The following is a 14,103-nucleotide window of genomic DNA, read 5'->3' as shown; positions in this document are numbered from 1 at the left end:
CGGAGGGAGGGGACGACAGTGACCGGGGGGGGGTGTCACTATGTTTTGCGTGATTGTTGTTGTGTGAACAGAGCAGGAGGCAGCAGGAAGGAATTTCTTTCTTCTCTCTGTCGTGTGCACGTACATGTAGTGTGTATTGTATGTATGTATGTGTGTGTGTGTGTGTGTGTGTGTGTGTGTGTGTGTGTGTGTGTGCATGCGCAAACAGGAAACAGCAGGTTGACCCCCCCCCCTCTCACCCCCAGCAAGATGACAATGAAAAGTCAACAAAAGACTCACTGCCTTCGTTTGGTGCATTCAGACACCAGTTGACTGATGAAGACACACACACACACAGTACACACACACACACACACACATACACACACGCACACACACACACACACGCACTGCACACGTGTGCAGAAAGTGACCCACTGTGTTTGTGCTACATGTTGAAGGTCATCTAGGTGTGTGTGTGTACTGTGTGTGTACTGTGTGTGTGTGTGTGTGTGTGTGTGTGTGTGTGTGTGTGTGTGTGTGTGTGTGTGTACTGTGTGTTATAGGTTATTCAAATTGAAAATAAAAAGAGGATGTAATCATTTTAATATATAGACAGTGTTAAATGTCCAGAATCTTGCAATTTGCACATCGGGAGGAGGGAGGAGGGAGGCGGGAGGCGGAGCTAATTTTAGATTGTTAGTTTTAGATTGTTTTGGGGTTTTTTTTAGGTTTTTTTCAATCTTTTGTTTGTGTTGCTGCCGTGGCCCCGGAGAGTCGACACGTGCCGCCTGCTGAGTCGGGCTTGCAGGTGGAAAGGAAAGAAAGAAGCTCCACGTCTGCGGCTCTTTGAGGAGGAAACCCTTGCAGGTCCCTCGCTAGGACCGCCTTCACCGCCTCGCAGTCCAGACTCCGGCAGAGCCGCACAATTTAGCCCTGTGTTTACAGCTTCCCGCAGCGATGCTAACTAACGGCGGAATGTTGCGTTGACTTTTTTTTCCTCCTCGTTGAACTGCATCGAGCGAGAGCGACCCCTGGTGGTTGGCTGTCCCCAAGCCTCCGGTGGAGCTGCTGGAGACGGCCGCTATTGAGCCCTTTGTTTGCAGCCTCCTGCTAAAACTGAGGCTTTTTGTTTTTTTTTTTTGACTGTCCACGTGTTTGGAAGGAGAAGGAGACGAAAACAGAAACAGAGTCTGAGAGGGCGGAGCCAAAATACCTGGCTGTGGCTGTGATCGCTTTCCACGCAGTGCCCTTTGTGACATCACAAGGTTTTTTTTTTTCCCCCCTCAAAAAAGTTGAACATGCAGGAAAACCCATCAAGGATGGATTTTTGCTATTTCCTTTGTTAGTTTTGCATAATTTGGGACCTTCAAAGTGTTTTTCATCCTCAGAAGTGGGAATTTTCCGTAAAATAAAATAAAAGTTCCGTTTCTGAACTTCGCTTTTGAGGAAAAAAATGTGCTGACGTTGTGCTTTTTGTGTTTTGGCGATCATTTACTTGGTCTAAGAAAACACGCTGCTCAGTCTTGAGCTCTGAGATTAGACGGGAGCGGCTGGCGTGGTCAGGGAAGTGAACATGTGATGACCGTGTTGTGCCACTAGGGGGAGTCGGCTGCTTCCTCCTGGCCCGGGCCCGGTTTTCTCCTCTGTGTTTCTGTACAACGGAGAACATTTGATCGCTGGACGTTTGGTGGATTGGCCTCTCGGCAGCACATCATCGCGTCTTGTTGTTGTTGTTGTTGTTGTTGTTTTGAAAGTTGCGCTGCGTAGGACGGAGGCAGGAAGTGATGTCGATGGGATGGCGAGTGAATGAAGCGACCCCGAATGATGACGGTTTAAAGAAAAAAGAAAAATGCTTTATTTTTTTAAATGCGACAGGGTTTCTTAGATCAGTGTGGCGACACACACTGTGCGTGTCTGTGTCTGTGTCTGTGTGTGTGTGCGTGTGCGTGTGTGTGTGTGTGTGTGTGTGTGTGTGTGTGTGTGTGTGTCTACAGATTTTTCTTTTCATTTTTCTTTGGTCCTTTTCCTCTGAAAGGAAGCTGTGGCAGTGGCACTGCGTGTTTGTCTGCGTGCACCTTTTGTAGTCTGTGTGCGTCACCCCCCCCCCACCTCACCCCCTCACCCCCTCACCCTCCCCGACCCCCTACAGAGTACACACACAAAAGATAAACCATAAAGTTACATTCAAAGTTTTAGAATTCAGGTTCCAGTCGTTTGTTCTTTCTGAAGTGAGCCAAAGCCAAGTGCTGATTCCTGCTGCTGGCTTCTTATACAGCAATAGTTTCAACACACACACACACACACACACACACACACACACCTCTAACAATCTGCAATAACCATGAGAAATCCTCTGCTCTCACTTCAACCGAGCCGCCTCCTCTCCAGAACCTCCAGCACCGCTGAGGGTCTCCAGCTTTCATTCCCATCGCAGTCCAAGGACTTTGAACTTTGTTTCTTCAGGGAAGCCTCTCATATATGCAGTAAACTGATCGACCCCTCCCCCCCGGGCAGTGTGGGCGGGCCCAGTCTGGGCTCCGCCCCTAGCCCCTCCCCTCCCTCTCCCCCCCGTTGCCAAGACTCCCGTAGTGACCTCGTTTTAATAAACAACTGGTTTTCAGGTACCCAATCAGAGCCAGCCAGCCTCGCTAAGCTCCTCCTCCTCCTCCTCCCGGAGGCGGGGAAAGCAATCAGTCGACCCTTCGGCAACCGTTAGCTACCTGTCGTGGCCCCGCGCGGCCCCCCTCCGCCCCGCTGCTAGCTTGCGCTGCTCCTGACAGGACAGGAGTGGAGTTTTTTTTCTATGTTCATGACTTTAAAACCAAGCAATCAGAATTGTGGACGCGGCAGAGGGAGCGGCGCAGGGCAGCAAGTCTCTTTTCTGGGTGGAGGGTTGTTTGCAAAAATCCCAACGTTCAACATTTTTATCCCTAAAAAAAAAAAAAAAACCGACTGTGCAATACAATCTTTTTATTCCTTTTGCCCCCCCTCCCCTTTTTTGTTGTCGTGCCAAGTGTATGTAGCATAGCTGTACTCAAGTGTCTCACTCTTGCTCACAGCTTGTGTATTTTAATGTGTGTGTGTGTGTGTGTGTGTGTGTGTGTGTGTGTGAGGAGCAACACAAGCGTCCGCACCTCTTTTTTTCGTCTTTCTGTCCTCGTGGCCTTTCGAAATTTGAAAGATTGTGTACAAAAAATCTGTGTGTGTATCGATGTCTTCATGTCCTGTGTGCACCTGGCAGTGTGTTAACAGTGATGCATGTGCGTGTGTGCGTGTGTGTAGGCCTTGTCCACAAGTACCTGGGTCAATTGAAAAGACAGGAAATTAGAAATGCACCTTTTTGCAGTTTCACCGTTGCTCCACAATCAGAGAGTGTGAGACGGTGTTTGCACGGAGACAGGAACTCTCTTTGCTTTTTCTCTTGGGTTGTGTCCTTCTTGATTGGCCAAGCAAGGTCTCCTGTGACTCCTCCTCCTCCTCCTCCTCCCCACATGCCCTAAAATATAAAGTCAGACGGAACCAAAATACCTCAAAGCTTTCAAACAGGAGGGGGTCCCCCCCCCCCCCCCCCCCCCCCCCTGGCAGAATTTCATGATTTCAGGGCCTTAAATTCACATTGACTTTTTCACACCATTACCTTGGATGAATTGACCGTGGTTGAGCCTTGAGCTGCTCCTCCGCTCTTCTGATTGGCCAGCACATCCTGACACGTAAGAGTTCATGCTGCCACCTGTTGGCCTGGCATGCACTTCACAGCCTCGGGCGAAGGCAGGGTTGATCACAGAGCCACACGGAGACAAACAACCATGGGCAGTCACACACACACACACACACACACACACACACACACACACACACACACACACCGGAGGGAAGCCAGCAGACACATGGAGACCATGCAAACTCCCACAGGCCCGGGTGGACGAGATGATTCTGGAAGTTGTGCTGGAGAAGCTGTGCCCAGGTGGCTGTGGATGAGGCCTGCTGGGGTGGCAGGCGGTGACCCCTGACCTTTGACCCACACAGAGAAGCAACGCAAAAAGACACCTCAGTACTGGTGGGGACCACTTTTTGTAAAAAAAAAATGAAATATATAGAAAATATCTGCATATGTACGTATGTATGTATGTAAGTATATATATATACACACATATATATGAAAAGAATAAAAAAAAGAAAGAAGCAACCAACAGAGATGCACATGTAAGTAGATGTAAAAGACTTGATAATGTTTTCAGCACTTTCTAATCCTAGGACGGCTCCGGTCCGGTCCGTGTCGTGTCGGACCGGAACCTCCCTGGGGGGGGTAAACATTCATCCAGAACGGACGGAGAGAATGGAAAAATAGAAATAAAGCAGTGGAGGGAGACGGCTCACTTTTTAAGTTTCGGGGGAGGGTTTTTTTGCACATCACCTCGCCGTTATTGTTATTGAATTCTCTCTCTCTCTCTCTCTCTCTCTGTTTTTTTTTGTGTTTCCTGCGTCTCCGTCTTGCTTGGCGCCCGGTGCGTTCTTGGGTCCAACGGGCCGAGGTGCCAGGCGGTTCCTTGGTTCTTTTTTTCCTCTTTTGGCGATGTTATTTTCTCTCTCCCCTCCCCCCCCATCCCCCTCTTCTTGTCGTTTGTTTGGAGTTGTTTTCCGCTGTGCCGCTGTCTGAGTGGTCGGGAAAATGTTTTTTTCTTTTCTTTGTTTTTTTCTAAATCGTCGTTGGTGCAGGAGCTTTTATTTTCTTATTTCTTTTGGCTTCTGTGTTTCCTGTCTCCCAGTAGCACTCAACATGACGTCAGGGGACTCTGCAGAGAATGTGTCAATCCTGAGGGTTTTTGTAACGACAAGCTTCCTCGCCAGAGGAACGCCGTTAACGTTGTCTCTTCTTTTCTTTTCTTTGAAGAAAAAAAGAAATTGGCTTCTTGCACAATTTTACGAGTAAAATGAATGTTGGTGTGTGAGCTTTGACTTTTTCGATGCGAGAAAAAAAAAAAAAAAAAATGAGGCTCTTCTCATTTGTTTCTTTGACGTTTGTACTTTTCATTTGCAAAAGAAGAAAAAGAAGAAGCAAAAAGCAAAGGATGCGTTTTCTTTTTCTTTTGGCACTTTTTGTGGCGTGTTTTAAAAAAAAAAAAAAAAAATGAACAGAATTCAATCAGGATTCCTTTTTATTATTCACTCTGTTTTTTTTTCCTTTTTTTTCTCTTTTGTATGACATTGTCGATGTCCATAGCGCTGGATAACTACTCAGGCAGAAAGAAAACAAAACAAAACAAAAAGAAACAAGAAAAAAAAAACTTAGTGGAAGCCCAACTCCAACCTTTTAGTTTCACCCCCATCACTTTACACTTTACAGCTTTGCTGTTTTCTCTCATGGGTTGGAAGGAAAGATATACAAGAAATGTAAATTTATGACGTATGATTTGATATGATTAACAAATTTCATAGTTGACGGGTGACTCGCACTCATGGCGGATTGCTGGAGACGCTTCGGATCGCCTCCACACACACACACACACACACACACACACACACACACACACACACACAGGTCAGCTGGTGGGCTGATTGTTGCTGTCTGAACTCTGACTCCGCCCACTGCCACGTATAGAGGCGGGGCTCACCTCTCACCCATGTCGCCGCCCTCCTCTGTACTGAACACTCGGGGCCCCCGGGGCTGTGTTGTGTTTTTGTTTTGTTTTGTTTTGTTTTGTTTTGTTTTGTTTTTGTTTTTGTTTTTGTTTTTGTTTTTGTTTTGTTTTCGCCGCTGTTTCCCTGCCGACCGGCGGCGGCGACCTCTGAACTGAACTGTGGGGTCGCGGAGGCGTCGCCGTGAAGGCGGGGGGGGGGCTTCGGCACTGACCCCCTGCGCGGACAGGCGCGGCCTGCAGGGGGCCCTCGGCGGTTCCCAAGCCAACTTTGTTTGTACTATACTGTACTCACCTCCAGCTCCCTGTGTCTCACCCCCCACCCCCCCCCCCCCCACCCCACCCCCCCCCCACCCTGGGCGACGTGGAGAAAAGCCTGTCGGTGTATCTATTGACATCTGTACAAATGCACCTCTTTGAGAAAGAAAATGAAACCTTGACATATCTGTACTCTGCGCTGCCTCTGTCTTTATTGAGTCCAATCACTAAACACAGCCCATAATAATTCACAATTCTACAAATAATTTAGCCTTTGAAGAGAGTTGGCCTGACTCCCTCTGGTGGCCAGAGTTCAACCCACACTCTGCCTCCTTTGACATCTTTGTTTTTCACGCTAGGCTCTCTGGATCTCAAGGAGCTAGCGTCTTTAGCCCTGTGTTTACTGCTCCCTGCTAAATCTGACCTTCTGAATGCTCGGAAGAGGTCCAGAAGATTCCCGACAAACGAGAAAGAGTGAAGAGTGTGAATGTGGGGTGAATGCGGGGTGAATTGCGCACATTGATCGACACCACTTTGGAAATGGGCAGCAGGTCCTGCATGCGGTTTATTGCAACACTTTAAAGGGTGACGTCTGAGAAAGTTGCATCTTGTATTTCTGCACCACCGCCCTGAAGCTGCGACTTCCCCTGGACGCACGGCGCAGACGCGGCCCTGAGAAAGACAGCTTGACGGAGACGTGTTTGTGTTCTGCTGCTTGACCTCCGCTGCTCATTCCTTTATTGCACATTTTCAATGTGAGCATGTGTTAGCATGTGCATCATCACTGGGGCCACTGGAGCCCAACACAAATGGTTTATGGGGCCGACACTGGAATACATCATCCGGTATCTCAGTCATTTCAATCCATATTTAAACTTCACGTCCCATCATGCCTTGCTGGACTTGAATATTTTTGTTAGTTTGCTGCTTTTCCTACACCAGGAGCAGCCGGTGAATACAGAACCCTGTCAGCTGTGTAAGCCCCCACCGACGCCCTCTGCTGGTGGCTGCCAGCATGCTCCAAAATACAAAGTGTGAGGTTAGTTGAGGCCGGTCTGGGAAGCTGGTATCGGCCCGACGCTTCCCGGACGGGTCGGCAGCTGCCCACTAGGTGAACATCTGGCTGGACTGCTGGGTGACCCGGATGAAGGTGGTCCTCCTGCTCAGCTCCTTCAGCTTGGCGGCGCCCACGTAGGTGCAGGTGGAGCGGAGGCCTCCCAGCACGTCGCGGATGGTGTTCTCCACGTCCCCTCGGTAGGGCACCTCCACCGTCCGGCCCTCCGAGGCCCTGAGGAGGGGAGCACAGTCGCTCCCAGTCAGAAAAGCAGCTACCGGTGTCCTCAACGTGACGTCATTAGAGTCATATCTATTGTTCATGGAAGCAGTGGACACTGTAGAGCTGTTGGTCTTGGGAGAGAGCAATAACAGAACAGAACCGAGAGAAAACCGAGTTATTTATTATTGACCTTACCTTGGTCCAAGTAGGAGCCTGCAGGAAGTTGCATGTGAAAGCACCACATGAGCGACCGTGACCTCTGTAAGTCAGAGTAAAGGAACAATTCTAACCCCAACGTTTGAAACTTTAACCCGGTCTACGGTCTCAGTTCTTGCAGTTTGGTTTTGGGTTCTATTTTTAGTCGTCGGGCAGCAGAGAAGGAGGAACGACCGCTGCTTTCACATCCGGGTCGCCAGAATGAGCCCACGCAGGGTTGGGGGTCGCCAGAGGTTCTCTGAATACCGGCTAATGAAATACGGCAATGAAGTCAGTGAGTTACCTGAGGACCCCCCCCCCCGCCTCACCTGTATTCCGCCACGCCGCCCACGTATTTCTTCATGGCCGTGTCGGAGCTCATGCCGTAGAAGAGTTTGAACTTCTTGCCGTTCTTCTCGATGAGCTCGCCGGTGCACTGGTCGTGGCCCGCCAGCATCCCCCCCATCATCACGAAGTCGGCTCCCGCGCCTGAGGAGGAGGAGGAGGAGGAGGAGGAGGAGGAGGAAGAAGAGGAGGAGGAGGAGGAAGAAGAGGAAGAAGAGGAAGAAGAAGAAGAAGAGGAGGAGGAGGAGGAAGAAGAGGAGGAAGAGGAAGAAGAAGAGGAGGAGAAGGAGGAGGAGGAAGAGGAAGAAGAAGAGGAGGAGGAGGAAGAAGAAGAGGAGGAGGAGGAAGAGGAAGAAGAAGAAGAAGAGGAGGAGGAGGAGGAAGAGGAAGAAGAAGAAGAAGAAGAAGAAGAGGAAGAAGAGAAGGTCAAAGGTGAGGGCGGAGTGATTCCAGCCAGCTGGGCCTTGATGAGGATGAGTGAGTGCGTTGGAAGTTTTGGAACCTCACCGAAGGCCTTGGCGACGTCTCCCGGGCAGCTGCAGCCGCCGTCCTGGACAGAGAGACACTCCACTCAACAACTGCCTGCTCAGGTAACACAACCACTCCTCGTTGTTGCACTCTTGTAGTGAGACACGCTGGGACCAGAGTGACGAGGCTGTGGCGGAGTGATACGAGCGCATATCACTGGTAAAGTCCGAAGTTAATGAAGAGCCCCGATGTGCGGCGTCTTCCTGTGCATCACGAGGCCACAGAAGAATATTACAAGTGGTGCCCTCTGCTGGCCGACCCCCAGTACTACAGGTGGGAATTTTGGGGGCCTGAGTCGTTTTCTTTTGAAGCGATGCACAGTGCAGTAACTGTGGGTGACATCTGTCATCCACAGAGACCTGCCCATCAGACAGCCAATCAGATGCCTTTGTTCCCTGCGGCGATGTGCTTTGGATTATTCCTGCCCTTCATGATGTCACCACGTGCGGGACTCACGGAGATAATGTGTCCTTTGAGGCCGTGTGCCGAGTCAGCGCACTCGATCACAGCGCTGAGCTGCGGGTAGCCCACCCCCGTCTTGATCCTGGTGGTGCACACAGAGCCTGCACACACACACACACACACACACACACACACGAGAGAGAAATCAGAGAAATGCCAAAGGCCGTCAAAACCCTTCACTTCTTTAACTTGCAACACTTTTTAGAAAGTTTGTGCCAAAAGAAAAACCAAACAAACTGGAGACCTGCCCCTCATGATGTCATAAAGGGCTACCTGACACCCCTCCCCCGGCCATTGGCACCCTCAACGTTGTTTTGTAGGCGCCGGTCACCGGCAACAGTTTACACACACACATGTATGAATGTGTGTAATTCTATACGTAAAAGCTCTACAGGTGTACAGACTATACACGTATGTGTACAGTACATGTGTGTTTCTGTACATGTATGTAAAGGTGTGGAGGTGAGCTGCGATGTGAACACACCTGGCCCGATGCCCACTTTGATGATGTCAGCACCAGACAGGATGAGCTCCTCCACCATCTCCCCTGTGACCACGTTGCCAGCCTGGAAGGTGCACAGGGTCAGACTCACACACACACACACACACACACACACACGGCCCAGACACTCTGTGGTGGTCTCACCATGATGGTGTGTTTGGGGAACTTCTCTCTGACCCTCTTCACAAACTCCACAAAGTACTCTGAGTAGCCGTTGGCCACGTCCAGGCAGATGTACTGGAGGGCGGGGACGGCCTCCACGATGGCCACCAGCTTGTCCAGGTCGGCGTTGCTGCTGCCTGAGCTGGCGGCCACGTGCTGGAGAGAGGCAGGAGGGGGGGGGGGGGAAGGGAGAGGGGGGGAGGGAGAGAGAGAGAGTGAGGGGGGAGAGGGAGAGAGAGAGAGGGGGGAGGGAGAGAGAGGGAGAGAGAGAGAGGGGGGAGAGAAGAGGGAGAGAGAGAGAGAAGAGCGGGGGGGAGGGAGAGAGAGAGAGTGAGGGGGGAGAGGGAGAGAGAGAGAGTGAGGGGAGGGAGAGAGAGAGTGAGGGGGGAGAGGGAGAGAGGGAGAGAGAGAGGGGGGAGAGAAGAGGGAGAGAGAGAGAGAAGAGAGAGGGGGGGAGGGAGAGAGAGAGAGTGAGGGGGGAGAGGGAGAGAGAGAGAGGGGGAGAGAAGAGGGAGAGAGAGAGAGAAGAGAGAGGGGGGAGGGAGAGAGAGAGAGTGAGGGGGGAGAGGGAGAGAGAGAAGAGAGAGGGGGGAGGGAGAGGGAGAGAGAGGGGGAGAGAGAGAGAGGGAGAGAGAGAGTGAGGGGGGAGAGAGAGTGAGGGGGGAGAGAGAGAGAGAGCAACAGCTTTTATTAGAGCGTATATAGAAATTCAACTTTTAATCTTTTTCAAGTTTTAGATCTTGATTTTTTTTTGCCTCGGCTCCAGTTTTAGCCCTCTGTTTGCAGCCTCACACCGATGCTTCGTCTGACCTTCTGCTTGTCTGGACAAAGGCAAAAGTCCAAGCTAACGCCTGACAGGTGCGGGGAGGCGTGGGAGGGGTTGTCAGTGTGAGCGCCACAAACGTGAGGTCACAAAGGGCACTCTGTAAACCAGGGTGCACCCTTTTTTGCACACAGTAAATGATGGACTTTTTTTTTTTCAACATTCAATATTTCTGACAGCTATTTTTTTTTTTTGTTGCATCATTTGGGTCCTTTCCGTGAATTCAAATGAAAAAATAAAAGTCCATGTGCGACGTTACCTCCAGGCAGTCTGGGTGATGAGCAGCAAAGTTCTTCCAGTCCTCCACCGAGTAGTGTTTGTGAACGGCTGTGAACAGAGTGTGCTGCAAAGACAGGAAGTCACAATGCTGCCGTCAACTCAACCACAAAAACCACAAAAACCTGCTGGTTCTGGTGCTGGTGCTTGGGCTGGTTCTGGTTCTGGTGCTGCTGCTGCTGCTGCAGTGGCTCCAGCTGACTCACCTTGGCGAGGACTCGCGCCATCTCGAAGGTCCCCGTGGTGTCCATGTTGGCGGCGATGACGGGGATGCCGGTGTAGGTGTGTTTGGAGTTGCGGAATGTGAAGGTCCTCTGAAGGTCGACCTGAAGGGCGCAAGGGCCAGGTGAGCGACTGTCAAGCCACGCGGTGGTTGGGAAAAAAGTTTTCTTTCTTTCTTTATTTCGAGGAGCAGCTTGGAAAACAAGACCCGCCCCCTTTGGTAAACAAGCCCCGCCCCCTCAGTTTGGAGCATTTTAGTGGCTCTTCTCAAATTTCAGAGGAATATTTTGAGTGACGTAGCAACGTCGGTGACTTCCTGGTCAAATATAACAATATTTATCAATGTGTCTTTCATATCCATTACTTCTGCTCATATTTCTTTGATGTCGTTAGTTTTAACCAATCAAACTCTATTATTGATCTCCATGGGGGAAGATATCTTTTGATTTTGTCCGCCATGAGATCTTCTTGAAAGCGCAGCAATGATTTCGGGTCAACCCTCAAAATAAGTGTGTGTGTATTGTAGTGCAGTGAGTCTTGGAACACAAATACACACACACAGAGTGGGTAAAAAAAAAAAAAAAAAAATGTAAATAAAGTCAGAAAGTGCAGAAAACAATCAGCTGGATCACATGACAGGGAGCAGACGCAGTCACATATTTCACTGCTTCTCAGTCATCTTGATTTGAACTGGGTCGAGTGTGAGATCCCCCCCCCCCACTGCAGCAGTGCAACCTGCTCCGCCCCCAGGGGGCCTATTGACGCTGCTGCCTCAGTGATTGGCTGCTGCCTCAGTGATTGGCTGCTGCCCACCGCCTCCCTGCCACACCTCCATCCTCCAGGATGTCTCAACGCTGCTGCAGCTGCTGCTGCTGCTGCTGCTGCTGCTGCTGCAGCCACGGCTCCACTGCGCTTTGTTTTTCTCTCTGTGCACGTCTGCAGCAGCTACTGCACTCCCGCTTATTTCTTTATTTTTCATCATGTGTGGAAAAGACATGTGAACTCAGCTAACGGCTGCTGCTGCTGCTGCTGCTGCTGCTGCTGCTGCTGTGGCCGACCTGACACTTCCTGAAGCTGATGGAATGTGTAACTGTGGGCCCTATTTTTAAACCGGGGGCTTTCTGAGAAGTGTCTCGTGTTGCTCGCCACCTGTCAGGACGAGAGAGAAGGCTCCTCCCCTCTCCCACTTCTCACCTCAGACCCCAAATCTCTGACCCTGGCTGAGCCGCAGACTGTAACCATGCCCCGCCGGTCGAAGCAAAGCGTCGCCTGTGCTGCTCCGACATTTAAAAACCCATGCGTGTCCCTGCGGGTCGGACGAGGCGTTCAGGGCCAGCTGTTGATCGGAGCGCCGGCCTCAGCTCTCAGAAAGGTCGCCGTCGTGCGTCACGCAGCTCGCTAGACCGCGATGGCCTCGCACTTCATCCGGCCCGCAGAGTGAAGCACACTAATAACAATAATAATAATAATAATGATCAATAATAATCACTTCTCCACTCCTGGACCCTCTGCTGCCTCCTGTGTTCACTCCACCACAGTGCAGTGCAGGCAGGAATGGTTAATATCTCCTTCACATCTCGCAGCTCAGAGGCTGCGCTGCACTTCCTGTCTGTCCGTCACCCGCCCCCCGCCCACCCCCCACCCCCCGGCTGCACCCACCTCGGAGCGGCTCTTCAGGCTGCTCCTCTTGGGCCGGAACAGGACGTCCTTAAAGTCCAGCTTGAGGTCGGCGTCCACGCGAGGCATCTTGGCCGGCCGGAGCAGCGATGACCAGGTGGAGGAGAAGACGAGGAGGGAGGAGGAGGAGGAGGAGGAGGAGCAGGTGGATCCCCTGAGGAAGGCCGCAGCAGCAGCAGCAGCAGCAGCAGCAGCAGCGGTGGTGGTGGTGGTGGTGGTCGTCTGTCTCAAGCCGCAGCCACCAAGCCCGAACCTCCAGGCGGCCAGCGTATTTATAGCCAGGACTCCGTCCCAGCCGGGGCCCTCATGGCTTTATTTGGGCCTGGTGCCCCCCTCCCTCCATCCACCACCTATCTTCCTCTCTCCCTCCCTCTATATCTCTCTCTCTCTGTCCGTCTGCCTCCCCCTTCCTCTCTCTCTCCCTCTCTCTCTCTGTCCGTCTGCCTCCCCCTTCCTCTCTCTCTCTCCCTCTCTCTCTCCCTCCTGCAGACTGGCAGCAGTGGCCTCGCTGACACACACCCTGGCGCGTACACACACACACACACACACACACGCACACACACGCACAGACATGATAGCACTGCAGTGGGGCGTGTTCTCTGCAGTGCGATAGAGCACTCCTGCTGTCCACTCGGGGCATTGCTCTGTAAAGCAGGGAGGAGGAGGAGGAGGAGGAGGAGGAGGTGCAGTGAAAATGCAGCCTGGTCAAATAGAAACATGTTGTTGTTGTTGTTGTTGTTGTTGTTTGTGTTGCTTTGGTCAGCTGCTCAGAGTGATGCAGTCATTCAGCTGAAGTCTGGCTCATCCACCCTGAAAAAAGAGCTTTTCAGGGTGGATGAGCCAGTTTTAGTTTTCTGAGGAGCCAGGGGGAGGAGCTATTGCTAACTGTGACGTCATGACCAAAGAGGGAAGCCCTTAAAGGGACCGTGCACCACCTGCAGGCTTCCACCAGGTGGAGGATTTTTTGAAATGGAGAAGATTTCCACACAGACTTTTCTCTGCAGGATCACAGCATGAAGTAGAAATAAGTAAATAGTTATTTATATTAATATCATATTTTAACATATCAAATTGATTCAATTATTTATCTAATTATCAATCAATCAATCAATCAACTCTTATTTGTACAGCGCTAAAAAGATCAAAGGCGTCTGGAAGGGCTTTGGCTAAATGATGAAGATGTTCTATCATTCATTTCTGCATTTCTATTTAAACTTTACATTGAACAATGGCACAGTTGATTATTGAATGGCGTACTTGTGAATTTTCTTATGCAACCTGGCCTCCAGCCGCAGTGACCTGCTGCAGTCACGTGGTCCCAGTGGAACCTGCGTCACTGGCAGCTGGCTGTCGGGATCAATCCCAGCGGACGTCCAGCCCCAACCCCACCCCCCCCCCCCCCCCCCCCCAGGCCCCCCAGGCCACTCTGATCTTTGTATTTTGACTGTTGATGCCTTAAAACACACTGGCTCTGATGAGAGTTGAAACTGCCGACCTCTGACCCCGACCCCGACCCCGACCCCGACCCTGACCCACTGTCAGGCCCTACACCACACTGAGCCATTTGTCCTGACAGCCTGCTGGGTGAGATGCGTGGCTGAAAATGCCAAATATGTGATTATTAGCAATAATAAACACCTGATGAACCTCAGTCCATCATTCTTCAATGATCAAAATGCCAACATTAAATAAATAAATACACTGATAAATAATGACATGTCTAACTGTGTCAGTAACTCATTAAAGATTGAAAGAAAAT

General features: G+C 50.9%; 1 protein-coding gene across 1 annotated transcript; it reads right to left on the bottom strand.

The window, feature by feature from the left end:
• Positions 1 to 6,409: 6,409 nt before the first annotated feature.
• Positions 6,410 to 12,671, bottom strand: gmpr (guanosine monophosphate reductase). The gene is made up of 9 exons (XM_076016395.1): positions 12,327 to 12,671; positions 10,652 to 10,771; positions 10,429 to 10,512; positions 9,329 to 9,502; positions 9,167 to 9,248; positions 8,677 to 8,783; positions 8,200 to 8,242; positions 7,677 to 7,836; positions 6,410 to 7,164 (listed from the first exon to the last, which is right to left on the bottom strand). The coding sequence occupies exons 1-9, from the start codon at positions 12,411 to 12,413 to the stop codon at positions 6,984 to 6,986; spliced, it is 1,038 nt and encodes a 345-aa protein (XP_075872510.1). The 5' UTR covers positions 12,414 to 12,671; the 3' UTR covers positions 6,410 to 6,983.
• Between the last annotated feature and the right edge of the window lie 1,432 nt (positions 12,672 to 14,103).

The sequence above is a fragment of the Nelusetta ayraudi genome, unplaced genomic scaffold (genome assembly GCF_046127955.1).
Source record: "Nelusetta ayraudi isolate G7.1 ecotype Tasmania unplaced genomic scaffold, CSIRO-AGI_Nayr_v1 ptg000225l, whole genome shotgun sequence".
NCBI lineage: Eukaryota > Metazoa > Chordata > Actinopteri > Tetraodontiformes > Monacanthidae > Nelusetta > Nelusetta ayraudi.
Note: the sequence above shows the minus strand (reverse complement) of the source record. Positions and strands in the feature narration are given on the sequence as shown.